Source organism: Mobula birostris, chromosome 14 (genome assembly GCF_030028105.1).
Source record: "Mobula birostris isolate sMobBir1 chromosome 14, sMobBir1.hap1, whole genome shotgun sequence".
NCBI lineage: Eukaryota > Metazoa > Chordata > Chondrichthyes > Myliobatiformes > Myliobatidae > Mobula > Mobula birostris.
In genome coordinates, this window is record NC_092383.1 from 76,617,624 (window position 1) to 76,631,793 (window position 14,170).

Below are 14,170 nucleotides of genomic sequence, written 5' to 3' on the forward strand. Positions count from 1 at the left end.
GGCTATCCACTCTATCTATTCCTCTTATTATCTTGTACACCTCTATCATGTCTCCTCTCATCCTCCTTCTCTCCAAAGAGTAAAGCCCTAGCTCCCTTAATCTCTGATCATAATTCATACTCTCTAAACCAGGCAGCATCCTGGTAAATCTCCTCTGTACCCTTTCCGATGCTTCCACATCCTTCCTATAGTGAGGCGACCAGAACTGGACACAGTACTCCAAGTGTGGCCTAACCAGATTTTTATAGAGCTGCATCATTACACCGCGACTTTTAAACTCTATCCCTCGACTTATGAAAGCTAATATCCCATAAGCTTTCTTAACTACCCTATCTACTTGTGAGGCAACTTTCAGAGATCTGTGGGCATGTACTCCCAGATCCCTCTGCTCCTCCACACTACCATTTCTTTCCATAGATGCTGCCTGACACGTTGAGTTCCTCCATCATCTGCAGGATCTCTTGTGTTTAAGATGAAAGCACCATATTGCTTCCATCTTGTGTTCAAATCACATGTAGAGATTTGTGGACAATTATGCTTCCTACCATATTGGTGTAGTCATGAGGGCTGTTTTCCATAATGCACACTATGTATGCAGGGGGTAGCTGCAACTTTATTAATCTCTACTGCCTGTTGCTATAATTTGCCAGTGTTTAGCAGTTGCAGACTGATTTCAAGTTGCCCAAGTCAAAATGCAGTGAGGTAGCAAGGATTAAAAAGATATTCTATTGATGTCATGCCTCCTGTACGAACCAGTTGTTCTCAGACACATTAAACAAAAGATATAATGGACGGGGTTGCTATGAGAGGAAAGAAGAGGAGGAAGAGGAAGGCTGTCAGTATTAAGAGAACAAACTGGCTATCAGGATTGATTAGGATATGCTTTGCAATAACTGTAGATATTAGGCTTACAATACAGTTCAGGGTGTGATGATGAGGTGCACCTATGAACGTATGCTATGAATCCTGATTGACAAGAATTGTTAGGTGAATGGTGGGAGTGTAGAGAAGTGTCTGATACTGATGATGGATTTGGTGGGACATGGCATTTGAAGGTGTCTTCACTGACCTTGACCACCACAGGTTTGAGGTCATTGAACAGCACCCATGCTCTCAGGATTTGCCTTCTGGCACTGAGCTTGACACCATCTGCTCTCACTGCCTTCCTGGCTTGGTCTGGAGAGTATCCAAATGCCCTGTAGATGCAGTACATCCCCACTCCTATCCATCTCCTCCAATGTTGCTCCGAGAGCAACTTAATGATTTTGCAGCCCTCCTCTATCCAAGTGTCAAACAATTTTCAATGTCTGCTGGATCAGAATAAGCTCAAGAAAGACTTGCATCGCCTACTGCAGATAAAAATCCACTTCCCGTGTAAGTAGCGTAGTCTAGCTTTAAGTAGCCCTTGTCCATCACTATACCAGCCTCTGTTAATGTGTGTAGTCACTTATAAATGTAGTTACTGTTGGATCATGCTGGAATTAGTAGGCACTATTAGCACATCACCTAATATTGACTTCTCCCAACAAGTTATGGATTAGATTGGATGAGAGAGGAATAAAACCACAAATAGTTGGACTTAAAGCAGTGACAGTAAGGTCATGCTACAGACGGAACCCACACTTATACATTTGTTAATTCTTCATTCCAATCTCTACATGAGTTTGTGTGTCTGCATATGTTCCCTTAAAACTACAGATACTGAGGCTCGGAAATTCTGAGTGTATTAATACACTTTTTATACATATTTTTCCCTAATGAGTATGTTTTAAGTGCATTAAGTCCCTAATCACCAGTAGTACAGTTACATCTGTGTGTTAAAGTTGATATAAGATTATTATTGCCACATGTACCTAGATCCTGCATACTGTTAATACAGGTCATATCAGTGCATTGAGCTAGAATACAGTAAAGGGGAGAGAACATCGACTCAGACCATGACAGGCCTGCGTCTGGCATTTTCATACCTTACAAGGCGCAGATTGGAAGTCTATGTGGGGCGCCACTCCTCGCACAGAAAATACAGTAAAACAACTGCAAAATAAAATGTAAAAGCTATGAAAAAGGGTGCAGTGCAGATCATGCTCAAAGTTCAAAATAAAAATGATTATCGGAGTACATACATATCACCACATACAACCCTGAGATTCTTTTTCCCACTGGCGTACTTAGTGAATCTACAGAACAGGAACTGTAAACAGGATCAATGGACTGAGCAAATGCAAATATAAATAGCAAATGAATAATGAGAGCATGAAATAACAAAATAAAGAGTCATTAAAGTGATGTCAGCAGAAATAGAATGAGTGTAAGTTATCCCTTTTGTTCAAGAGCCTGATGGTTGAGGGATAGTAACTGTTCTTGAACCTGGTGGTGTGAGTTCTGAGGCTCCTGTACCTTCTACCTGATGGCAGCAGCAAGAAAAGTGCATGGCCTGAGTGGTGAGGATCTTTGCTGATGGATGTTTCCTTTCTACAGCAACATTTCACGTAGATGAGCTCAATGGTTGGGAGAGCTTTCCCATTATGTACTGGGCCAAATCCACTACCTTTTGCAGGATTTTGCACTCAAAGGCATTGGTGTTCCCATACCAGGCCATAATGCAGCCAGTCAGTTTGCTTTCCACCAAATATCTATATGAGTTTGTCAAGGCAGCTTTACTGAGGCAGCAAGAAGAGTAGATAGAGTCCATGGGAAGGAGGGAGGCTGGTTCCCGTGATTTGTTGAGCTGTGTCCACAACTGTCTGTAGATTCTCGGCCACATGCAGAGTAATTGCCATACTAAGTCATTTTACCTCCCACATCCCTAAAGTCATGGGCTGATAGGTTAATTGGCCACAGAACGTTGTCCGTTGGGTTTAGCTGAATGATAGAAATTGCAGGAAGGTTGTTAGTTGTTGATGGGAACTTGGTAGAATAAAATGGGATTAGTGTAAGTTGATACATCGTGGTCAATGTGGACTCAGTCAGCCAGAAGGGCCTGTTTCCGTGTTGCATAGCTCCCTGTAATATCAGCTGCATGGTGCTTAAAACCCTAATCCATTCCGAGAGCGTTATGCAATTTTCAAAGATGTTTCACTGGCCGCACCATTGCTGGCAAATCCTTTCCATATAATCTGAAGCACTGAGGGAGGCCTTTATTCCATCAGGCCTGGGTTGGTGTTTTCAAAGAGTTATCCAGATCTTCGACAGGCCTGCTCTTTCCCCATAATCCTATCAAATTACCATTTCAAGTATCTGTTTTATTCCCTTTTACATGTTTTTAATATTGAATCTCTTTCAGACACAATAACTTATTACTTTCAACAAAAATGTTCTCAATTCCTCCACTGAAAGTTTGCACATTTTCTTAAATTCATGTTCTCTGAATATTAACGTTCCTGCCAGTGGAAATAATTTCTCCTGATCTACTGTTTCAAAACTAAAGTTTTGAACATCCCCCTTCAGAATTTCCCTTAACTTTCATTAATGAAAACAAATCCAATTCCCCCATCCTCTCCATGTCACTGAAGTGTCTTGTTCCATGACATCAGGTTCACTAATTCTGCTCCACATCTTCCTTTAATGCCGGCTTTCGTTGTGGAATGTTGCATAATTTGTTACGTCCAAAGGAGAGTCAGTAACAGTGTCAATGAAATCTGGGCCCAGACTCCGTGATGGGAACATAATTAAATCCATAAACCTTGTTATAATATGTATTTCTCCCCTTTAGCATGTTATTACTTCTCAGCACCCTACTACCACTCAGTATTCATTACTTACGACAGCGCCAAAAGCATTATACTATTGTATATTTAACTATATATTGTACAGTATTTGTACTTTAAGTCAACTTGTATATCCACAGAATACTTTATCTATTAATAGTATTATGCTAATAATATTTTATGTGCTGTTTGTGATTTATGTACTGTGTCCCTGAGGAACATTGTTTCAACTACCTGTATACATGTGTATGTCTGCATGGCAATGTACTTGAACTTGGTATCACTGGGCATTTTCCTATTTGAAGCTTCAGCTGTCTGTTTTCTTTCCTATCTTCTGCAAAAGCTTTTCATGCTTCCTCAGTAATTCAATAAATTTAAGAATCATGCTTATTTTATTACTGACATCAGTCATCAAATTTGTTGTTCTGCGGCAGGAGTATGATCGTCATCATCATTACGTGCCATGTCATCTGATGTGGGCGATCGTGGCCAATGAACATGATTGTTCTTGGCAATTTTTTCCTCTGGGCAGTGTCTTTACAAGATTAGCGACTCCAGCCATTATCAATAATCTTCAGAGATCGTCTGCCTGGTGCTAGTGGTCGCATAACCAGGACTTGTGATATGCACCGGCTGCTCATTCGACCAACCACCACCTCTTCCCATGGCTTCACATGACCCTGATCAGGGGGCTAAGCAGGTGCTACACACTGTCACCTTGTACCTTGCTGCAGGCTAGCGGAGGGAAGGAGTGCCATACACCTCCTTTGGTGGAGACATATCTCCACACAAACCACCAAGAGTACAGTACAATATACAGAAATTATTCTAAGTTACAAAAATAACAAATTTAACTAATCTTTACTATTCATTGCATTATACGGGTTGCCCTGACAACAGTCCCTTGTGTTAATACCCCTCTTGGTGATGATGTTGCTCGGGTTTTGCTTCTGTCTTTAAGGAGTTTTCATTGTTAAGTTTCAAATAGCCAATTTTTCCAATCAATAGCCAATCAAAGTTTAATCATCGTATTTTTACTTACAGATGTCTTCAAAACTCTGTGATGTTAATAGGTCCGTCTTCCTGTTCAGTGATCAATATCTTGGGAGTCATGTTAATTAACAGTATTCTTTTGATGCCTCAGCAGGTTGATGAGCTGCCTGTGACATTAGAGAGACCAGAGAGGCCACCAAGATCCATCAAAGTGTTGACAGACTCACCTTGTCACAGGTACCATGTGTGGAAAATATCAACTTAGATTCATAAGCCAGTAACTACTTTTGTATACAAGTCATGATCTCCACAAGATTCTTTATTTTATTATTAAGTTCCTGCTTTAGCTCCACCAGTATTAGCCATGCTTCCAATTTTCCAGACCCTGAGTCTGGACTTACTTCCTAATACTTCTCTGTCTCTTTCTTCTCCATTAAAACATGTTTTAAAACTTGAACTATCAAGTGAAAACCTTTCTTCGTAAACACAAGAGGTTCTGCAGATGTTGGAAGTCCACAGTAACGCACACAGACTGCAGGAGGAACCCAGCAGGTCATGCAGCATTTTTAGGGCAATAAACTGACAAAGGGTCTCAGCCCGAAAAGTCGAATGTTTGTTCCTCTCCAAAGATGCTGCTTGACCTGCAGAGCTTGTGTGTGTCTTTCTTTTCTTCCCCTCTTTGACCTAGCTTATGTTCAACTCTTCTAATATCTTATCGGAATCGATGTTGAATATTGTTTAATAAACCTGCCAATGAAGAGTCTCATCCCATTTTTCGTTTAAGTAACAGATTTACAAAATGTTAAAAATATTATATAATTGCAAATTGTAATTATTAACAGATGCCTTAGTATAGAAATAGCAAGGCACAGTAATAACAGTAAAAAGTAATGTAACAAATTGTATGGGAGCAAGTCCACTACTTGTCATGGAAGTTGATCAGAAACTGATGGTGCTCGATTGCTTAAAGTTAGTCTTATACAATTCTTGCAATACAGGCTGCACATGACAGCACAGAAACTTTTGATCCCTCCCTGCTGCTCTGGATGTAGCAAGGACTCTGTGTAGCTCCTGAATGAGGTGAAAGTTTCTGCAGAAAGGAAGTTCATGTTTTATGTGGGAGCCTTGGTTTTCAACGTTCATTGCAAGTGGCCACTTTATTAATTACACCTAAACACTTGCTCAATAATGCAAATATCTAATCAGCCAATCACGTGGCAGCAACTCAATGCATAAAACATGCAGAGATGGTCAAGATATTCCATTGTTCACCCCAAATGTTAGAATGGGGAAGAAATTTGATCAAAGTGACTTTGACCATGGAATGCTTGTTAGTGCCAGACAGGGTGGTTTGAATATCTCAGGAACTGCTGTTCTTCTGGAATTTTCACACACTCAGTTCTCTGTAGCATTTACAGAGAATTGTGCAAAAAAAAAAAAAAATCCACTGAACAGCAGTTCTGTGAGTGAAAATGCCATGTTAATGCAAGAGGTCAGAGAATGACCGGACTGGTTCAAGCTGGCAGGAAGGCAACAATAACTCAAATCACCATGTGTTACAACAGCGGTGTGAAGAAGAGCATCGTTGAAAGCACAACATGTCGAACCTTGAAGTGGATGGGCTGCATCAGCAGGAGACCATGAACATACAGAAATACACCTCTTGTACCTAATAAAGTTGCCACTGTGTGGAGATGGAGGCACTTGACTGAACTTGCCCCTTTAATATTGCAGAGCATTCCAAGGCTGAAGTGTTTTGGGTTGCAAGTACTGGCAGGTATCTTGGAGCTCCTGCTGCCCTGGCAGACGTTCAATCATGATGCAATACAGAAGAAAGAGGCTTGGCAAAACTGCGCTGGAGAACTTGGCACAACATACTCGGGAGATTTTGACACGCTGTGGTGCTCTTGGCACATGGTAATATTTCCACAGGAAATCAGTTCATTCCAAAATGCCGTCTGAAGGCAATGATTGTCCGTAGCATTTCAGTGTCAGAAGTCAAGCCCCAAGGATGTGTGTGTGTGCAAGGCTGCAGAAATCCGGTGATATGACGGATGTTGCCAAGAGTAGTAAATGACTCTTCTCTTCAAACGCTTTGCCTGCCTTTCTCCGACAATGCTCGCTTACCAACAATGTCTACTGATCAGAACCCAGGCCGAATACTTATTTTTCCCAGTACACATTCACTCACTCTTGTTACTGCTTTTAATATTCACATTCACATTCAGCAGCTTGAACGCACTGTCAACGTGCGACCCCAAAACATAGTGCAATGTTCAGTATCAACATTTCCTCCCTCCTACAGAGTTCAAATGGTTCAATTTAATATCAGAGAATGTATACAGTATACAACCTGAAATTCCTACTTTACAGACATCCACAAAACAGAAAAATCCCAAAGAATGAATGACAGAAACATCAGAAACCCAAAGTCCCCCTTCCCCCTCCTACGCACAAGCCGCAGAAACATTGCCCCTCCCTCCACTTGCACCAGCAGAAGCACTGACAACCCCCTCCCACCACCCACATTGCGAGCAATAGCAAAATCCCCCAAAGAAACCTTGATCTAGAGTCCATCGAGAACTAGTCCATAACCCAACACGTCGGTATCTCAGACAGGCTCTCTCTTGCTAGTGAGGGACAGAGAGATCGCTGCCGCAACAAAGAGAGCGGGAGACCAGCAGCTTGCTGTTTCGATGTTACAATCTTCTGCATCACTTCTTCGAGTCCCAAACTCGAGGATCAACAGACAGAGAGAGAGAGAGTGAGAGAGAGAGATGCTCGAATACAGGGGTCTCCTTCTGACACTGCCTGCTGTTTCAACATTTCAGTCTCCCACGTCACTTCAGTTCACGAGGAACCGGGTTGTCCATGGGGCCGCACCCCGAAGGCGAACACCTTCCAGGCCGCTGCTGGAGATAGCAAAACGCCAGGCCAAGTGGCAAGTCCGAGAACCCACCGCTCGTAGAGAACCGCAGTCCGAGCTGCAGCTGTAGATCACGGGCAAACTGATACCATCAACAACTAACGTTAACACCAGAATTGCTTACCGCTATTGGTGTAACATTACTAAACCTGTTGACAAGTGACGGAGGTGAAACCAGGGAAGTTAACAGTGGCTTCATGATCCATTTCGTTACAACCATGTACTTTCTTTATCCCACAGTTGCCTCCAATTTGTAAGCTTCAGGGTTCTTACTTCACTCCTTCCAACTTGTCACAGCCACACCCTTGCACATTTCTCTTTTTTTTTTACTACTAAGACTACCAAATAAGATTGAAAGAGTGCATAGAACATTTACAAGGAAGTTGCAAGGACTTGAAGACCTGAGTTATAGGGAAAGGTTGGAACTTTATTCCCTAGACCGTAGGAGAATGAGGAGAGATTTGAAAGGGGTATATCAAATTATGAAGAGTATAGATAGCGTAAATGCAAGCAGGCTTTTTACATAGAACATAGAATAGTACACCACAGTACAGGCCCTTTTGCCTACAATATTGTGCCGACCCTTAAACCCTGCCTCCCATATAACCCCCCACCTTAAATTCCTCCATATACCTGTCTAGCAGTCTCTTAAATTTCACTAGTGTATTTTCCACTGAGTTTGTGTGAGACTAGAACTAGAGGTCTAGTTAAGAGTGAAAGGTGAAATGCTTAAAAAGAACCTCTTCACTCAGAGGGTTCTGAGAATGTGGAACAAATAGCCAGCAGAAGTGGTGGATGTGGGTTTGAGTTCAACATTTTGAGAGAAATTTGGATAGGTACAGAACATGGTTGGGAGGGGTTGGGAGGGGTATGGTTCAGGTGCAGGTCGATGGGAACAGGCAGAATAATAGTTTGGCTTGGACTAGGTGGGCCAAAGGGCCTGTTTCTGTGACTCAATTACTTGGAATCATGCTGATTTTGATTCATGTCACACATAGGTACCTTTTGCACAAATGGAAAATAATTTTCTCCAGTGTGTGGCTGTAGTCATTAGGAGCAGGCCTTCAATCGAACACTGTGTGGTTCATTGCCCAAACCACAGCCGTGAAAGCGGGATCATGGTGATGTTCTCTGCCATGTCTGACGCGAGTAATCTGCTTTAAGCACACAAGTGCAAAATATTGCTTATTGCTCTATAGCTTCACCAGCCATGTGAAGTCAGATTTCAAGGATAAAACAAAATTGCAAAAGCAAAGGAAGCAGAGGTGCCTCCTGCCCACAGGCAAGGTTACAAAGCTTCTCTTGTTAATCGGTGTGCAGTACTAGCAAAGCTGTCAGAGGCAACTTTCCAATTTGAAGGAGCTTGAACAGAATCAGAATCAGGTTTATTATGACTGACATAGACTCAGTGGCCATTTTATTAAGTACAGGAGTGGAACCTGAAGTGGTCTTCTGCTACTGTGGTCCATCTACTTCAAGGTTCGAAGTGTTGCGTGTTCACAGATGCTCTCCTGCGCATCACTGTTGTAACATGTTGATATTTGAGTTACTGTCACCCTCACGTCACCTTGAACCAGTCTGACCATTCTTCTCTGACCTCTCATTATCGAGGCATTTTCACCCACAGAACTCCTGCTCACTGGAGTTTTTTGTTTGTTTGTTTTCAGCACCCTTCTCTGTAGACTCTAGAGATGATTGTGTGCAAAAATCTCAGGAGATCTGAGATACTCAAATCATCCTGTCTGGCACCACCAATCATTCCAAGGTCAGAACAACTGAACCTCTTGACCATGTCTGCATGCTTTTATGCATTGAGTTGCTGCCATATGATTGGCTGATTAGATATCTGCATTATCAAGCAGGTGTACCTAATAAAGTGGCCACTGAGTGCATGTCATTAAATGTGGTGTTCTGCGATAACAGTAGTGCAATACATAAAAATTACTATAAGTAATAGTAAGAAATATATTTAAAAATAAATAAATAGTGCAAAAAGGGATCAAAACAGTGAAGTAGTCTTCATGGGTTCATGTCCCTCTCAGAGATCTGATGGCAGAAGGGAAGAAGCATTCTTAAGACATTGAGTGTGTATCTTCAGGCTCCTGTACCACCTCCTGATGGTGGTAATGTGAAGAAGGCATACCCTGCCACCTTCCTGAGTCTTGCATCAACCTTCTGCAGAGGGCCCTTCGGAAGAGTTCACTGAAACCATCATAGAAAAGATGGACTTTTCTACTCAGGGCCAATGCAACACTGAGTGGCTGGTACCTTAGCTTAAGACGAAACATTCTGATGTCTAGCTTATCATAAACACAAGAGATTCTGCAGATGCTGGAAATCCAGAGTAACACACACAAAATGCTGGAGGAACTGAGCAGGTCAGGAAGAATCTATGGAGAGGAATAAACAATCAACATTTCAGGCTGAGAACCTTCGTCAGCACTGGAAAGGAAGGGGGAATAAGTTTCTTTCTTTCTCTTCTGTCTAGCTCCTGCAGTGTAAGCTCAACTTGCTGCCATGGAACTCAGATCTGTGTCATTGTGGCTCTGGATCTTCATCATCATCGTTACGTGCCAGGTTGTGTGATGTAGGTGATCATGGTCTTGTGACCATGATTGTTCTTAGCACATTTTTCTACGGAAGTGCTTTGCCATTGCCTTCTTCTGGGCAGTGCCTTTACAAGACAGGTGACAACACTGTGCAGAGATTGTCTGCCTGGCATCAGTGGTCATATAACCAGGACTTGTGATCTGCACCAGGTGCTCATAAGATCATCCACCACCTGCTCCTATGGCTCACGTGATCTGCAGGGGTGGGGGGAGTTTGGTGGATAATCACGTGCTACACCTTGCCCAAGAGTGATCTGCAGACTAGCAAGAGGGAAGGAGCACCTTGCACCTCCTTTGGTAGATACGTATCTCCACACCGCCACCCAGTGGCAGACTGGAGATACTACTTTTAAAAGGCAGGTAGTGTAACAGCACCACAGTAAAGAAATCTCTTCTCCAATAAATTCTGTCCAGACTCCACGCCAGCAAATTGGCAGTAACTGCAGAGAGCTCTAGGCAGCTGTCTATTCACTAAAAAACAGCATTGCCATTCTGTTACAGTCTGTCACTCTGCCAACTGTCCAGATGGTGTCTGTTCATACCAGTAGGCTAAATCCAAAACAAAATATTCTGCAGATGCTGGAAGTTTGAATAATAACAGGAATTGCTGGATATCCACAGCAAGGTAAAGGGCTCTGTAGAGACAGAAGTGGTTAGCATTTCAGATCAATGCGAGCTCACTAAACTGAAATGACCCCTTGGTTCCTCCCTCCACAAATGCCGCTTGTCTTGCTCAGCATTTCCAGCATTTCAGGTGGAATCTTCTAGTTCAAGATCATAAGAGATTCTGTGATCTTCTAAGTCCTGATGAAATAGCTCAGCTTGAAATGTCGACTGTTTATTTCTCTCCATAGATGCTGCCCAACTTCCTGAATTCCTCCAGCACCTTATGTATTTTACTTCTGGTTCAACTTGTTTCTCCAAGGCAAATGGTCTCCTCCACTTCAGGTCACAGTCTTCCAACAGGGCAACACTCACAAAAACACCTTAGTTCTAAGCAGATACACAAAAATAACAGGCACTTTTGTGTAACCTTCCTCACCTGCCTTTCCTCAGTCCGGACACTGCCGGGCTTGCACAGAAACAGAGGGTACTCAAAATACTCAGCAGGTCAGATAGCTTCTGTGGAGAGAGACAGAGCAGAGTTGAGTTGTACAATCATACATCATGGAAACAGGCTCTTAAGTTCTTCAAGTGTCTACCAACTACTGAGCACCAAATTACACTAAACCCACGTTACCCCTCCCCCCCAACATTCCTTTTAACTGCTCCCAGATTCTGCTACTGACCTACACCTCCAGCGCAATTGACAACGGCCCGTTAAGCAACCAATCCTCGGAATGTGGGAGGAAGCCTGAGAGCCTAAAGGAAACCAGCGTGGTCATAAGGAGAACGTGCAAACTCCACATAGACAGCAGTCTGAATTGAACCTGAGCGGCTAGTGCCGTGAGGCAACGGTTCTACCAACTGTATCATTCCATCACCATTTAGTTTAGTTAGATAGTGAGAGGTACAGTGAGAAGTAGGCCTTTCGAGCTGCACCACCCAGCAAAGCCAATTTAACATTAGCCTAATCACAGGTCAATTTACAATGACCAATTAACCTACTAAACGGTACATCTTTGGACTGTGGGAGGAAACCAGAGGACCTGGAGAAAAGCCACACATTCCACGATGAAGATGTACAGACTCCTTACAGATGATGTCGGAATTGAACTTCAAACTCCGATGCCCCGAGCAGTAATAGCATCTCGCTAACCGCTATGCTACCATGGCATAGTCAGACATGGAAATGAAAAATAGAAAATGTGCTTGCAGATTTTTGCTGATGATTATTTTCTAATAGTGGTGAGCACAAACCCATAAGGATGGTGATCATAAGTAACATAGAGACAATCAATAGAGATCTTGAGACCTGCTCTGAGTCAGGTACAGTATTGCTCTTCCCGAGCAGACCAAGTAATGGAATTATGCTTTCTAGGTCATCTCATACCACCGCATGCCTCTCACTGCTAATCTGCATATGTGTGGATTTTCAAACTGATCGTCAGTGAACAGCCCTTGTTGGTCTTTAGTCTTTTCAGTTATTTGCCCTTATTGTGAATTTAGGGGGCAAATAATTGCCAACTGTTGTAGAATGGAAGTATTTTGAAAACTGCTGCAAACTATTCACTAACCTGTAGAATGTACTGTGTATGGTCACATACCCACTGGATATTTGGAGAGGGGATTCTCTCTCAGTTGTATATCTGCAAGTTAGCATATACTATCCTCAAAAATGCTTGACTTTCAGTGATGTCCCGTGTGTTCTATGTATGTGCTTCAGTAATATGTTATCTGTCACTCTCACTCTTAAGGCATAGCTTGCACTGTCAGTGACCAGCAGGGGAAACCTTCAATACCACTTGCTCCATTGCTGCATGAACATTGCCCATCAGAGGCAAAAGAAAATCTTTGCGATATTACAAAACAAGAGATTCTGCGGATGCTGGAAGTCCAGAGTAACACACACAAGATGCTGATGAAAGGTCTCGGGCTGAAATGTCAACTGTTTTATTCCTTTCCTGCTGGGTTTTTCTCCAGCATTCTGTATGTGTTACTTTGAGATATCACAAATACCTTAATCCATTCGAGGAGGATTTCAACCATTCAATGCAGTCTTTGCCATAGAGTGAGGTAGTATTTTTAACAGGATCAGGGGACATATTACTGAGGTACATTCATCTAACCTGTGGTTCCTCATGTAAGTTTAAAAATGAAAACTCCCTGGAATGATACGCTGAGCCCTCATCTCCTCCTATGTTCCAGTTCAATATTACCACTAATTTGCTGTTTATCCCCTCTTTTAAGTATTCCCAAAGCTGGAGCTTCCACAGTTCTCCAGGGCAGAAGATTCACCACACTTTAAAGAAGTTCCTATGCATCTTCATTTTTAACTGGCAGTCCCCTAATCTTATAGTCATTTCTCCTTGGTCAAGGTTCTCCCACTAGCAGAAACTCCCACTACTTGCTGGGTAATAAAGGAACATAGTGGGAGTGGGTTACCTGGAATTGCACCTGAAGGAGATCAATTTACTACTTTGTCAGAACGGTAGTAACTTTCTAGTCCTTGTTGATGTACACCATAATACATAGGAGCAGAATTGGGCCATTCAGCCCATTAAGTCTACTCCACCATTCCATCATGGCTGTTTTATCATCCTTCTCAACCCCACCCTTCTGCCTTCTTCCCGTAATCTTTGACACTCTTAATAATCAAGAACCTATCAACCTCCACTTTAAATATACCTAATGTCTTGGCCCCCACTGCCATCTGCAATAATGAATTCCACAGGTTCAGCACCCTCTGGCTAAAGAAATTCCTCCTCAACTCTGTTCAAAAGGGACATCCTTGTATTCCTTGACAGTGCCCTCTGGCCCTAGACTCCCCCACTATTGGAAACATCCTCTCCATGTCCACCCTATCTAGGCCTTTTATTATTTGAATTGAAGAGGGATTTGTGTGATTCTGTCTGACAGAAGAACTTATAAAAAAGAGATTGAGATGGGTCTTTGCAATAAATCCAAACAGATGGTATCAAACAGTGGACAACAGCTAACAGATATTTGGTTCAGTGATTCATGAGATGTATTAGTAACAAGTATTCATTACTTTCTCCAATACCATCATGTACCCACCAATGCAATGGAAAGTTTCATTTACATTCTGAAGGAAGTTTCCATGATAGTTCCGCTTTGACAATGATTCATTGATTAACGAACCTGTTTGAAAGTCTTTTAATACCATAATTTACTCCATGATTCACTCAACCAGATTAGCTGATCCATTTTAGACTTTGAACAACTTGAGCATGGGACAACCTAATTTGGAAGAGAGAGTGGAGAGGTACATTTCAAAGAAAATCATTATTCATTTGGAAGAGACAGAGAAAAAC

The 14,170-nt window shown here is 42.3% G+C and overlaps 1 protein-coding gene across 5 annotated transcripts in view; it reads left to right on the forward strand.

Moving 5' to 3' along the window:
• The window catches only part of LOC140209990 (tyrosine-protein phosphatase non-receptor type 22-like), a 128,831-nt gene that overhangs the window by 69,712 nt on the left and 44,949 nt on the right, over positions 1 to 14,170 (forward strand). For 3 of the 5 annotated variants that reach the window (XM_072278704.1, XM_072278700.1, XM_072278702.1), the window contains one exon: positions 4,852 to 4,937. In XM_072278704.1, coding sequence (XP_072134805.1) covers positions 4,852 to 4,937 — 86 coding nt within the window. The remainder of the gene's footprint in view (positions 1 to 4,851; positions 4,938 to 14,170) is intronic. The other 2 variants (XM_072278701.1, XM_072278703.1) reach the window with 1 other exon arrangement.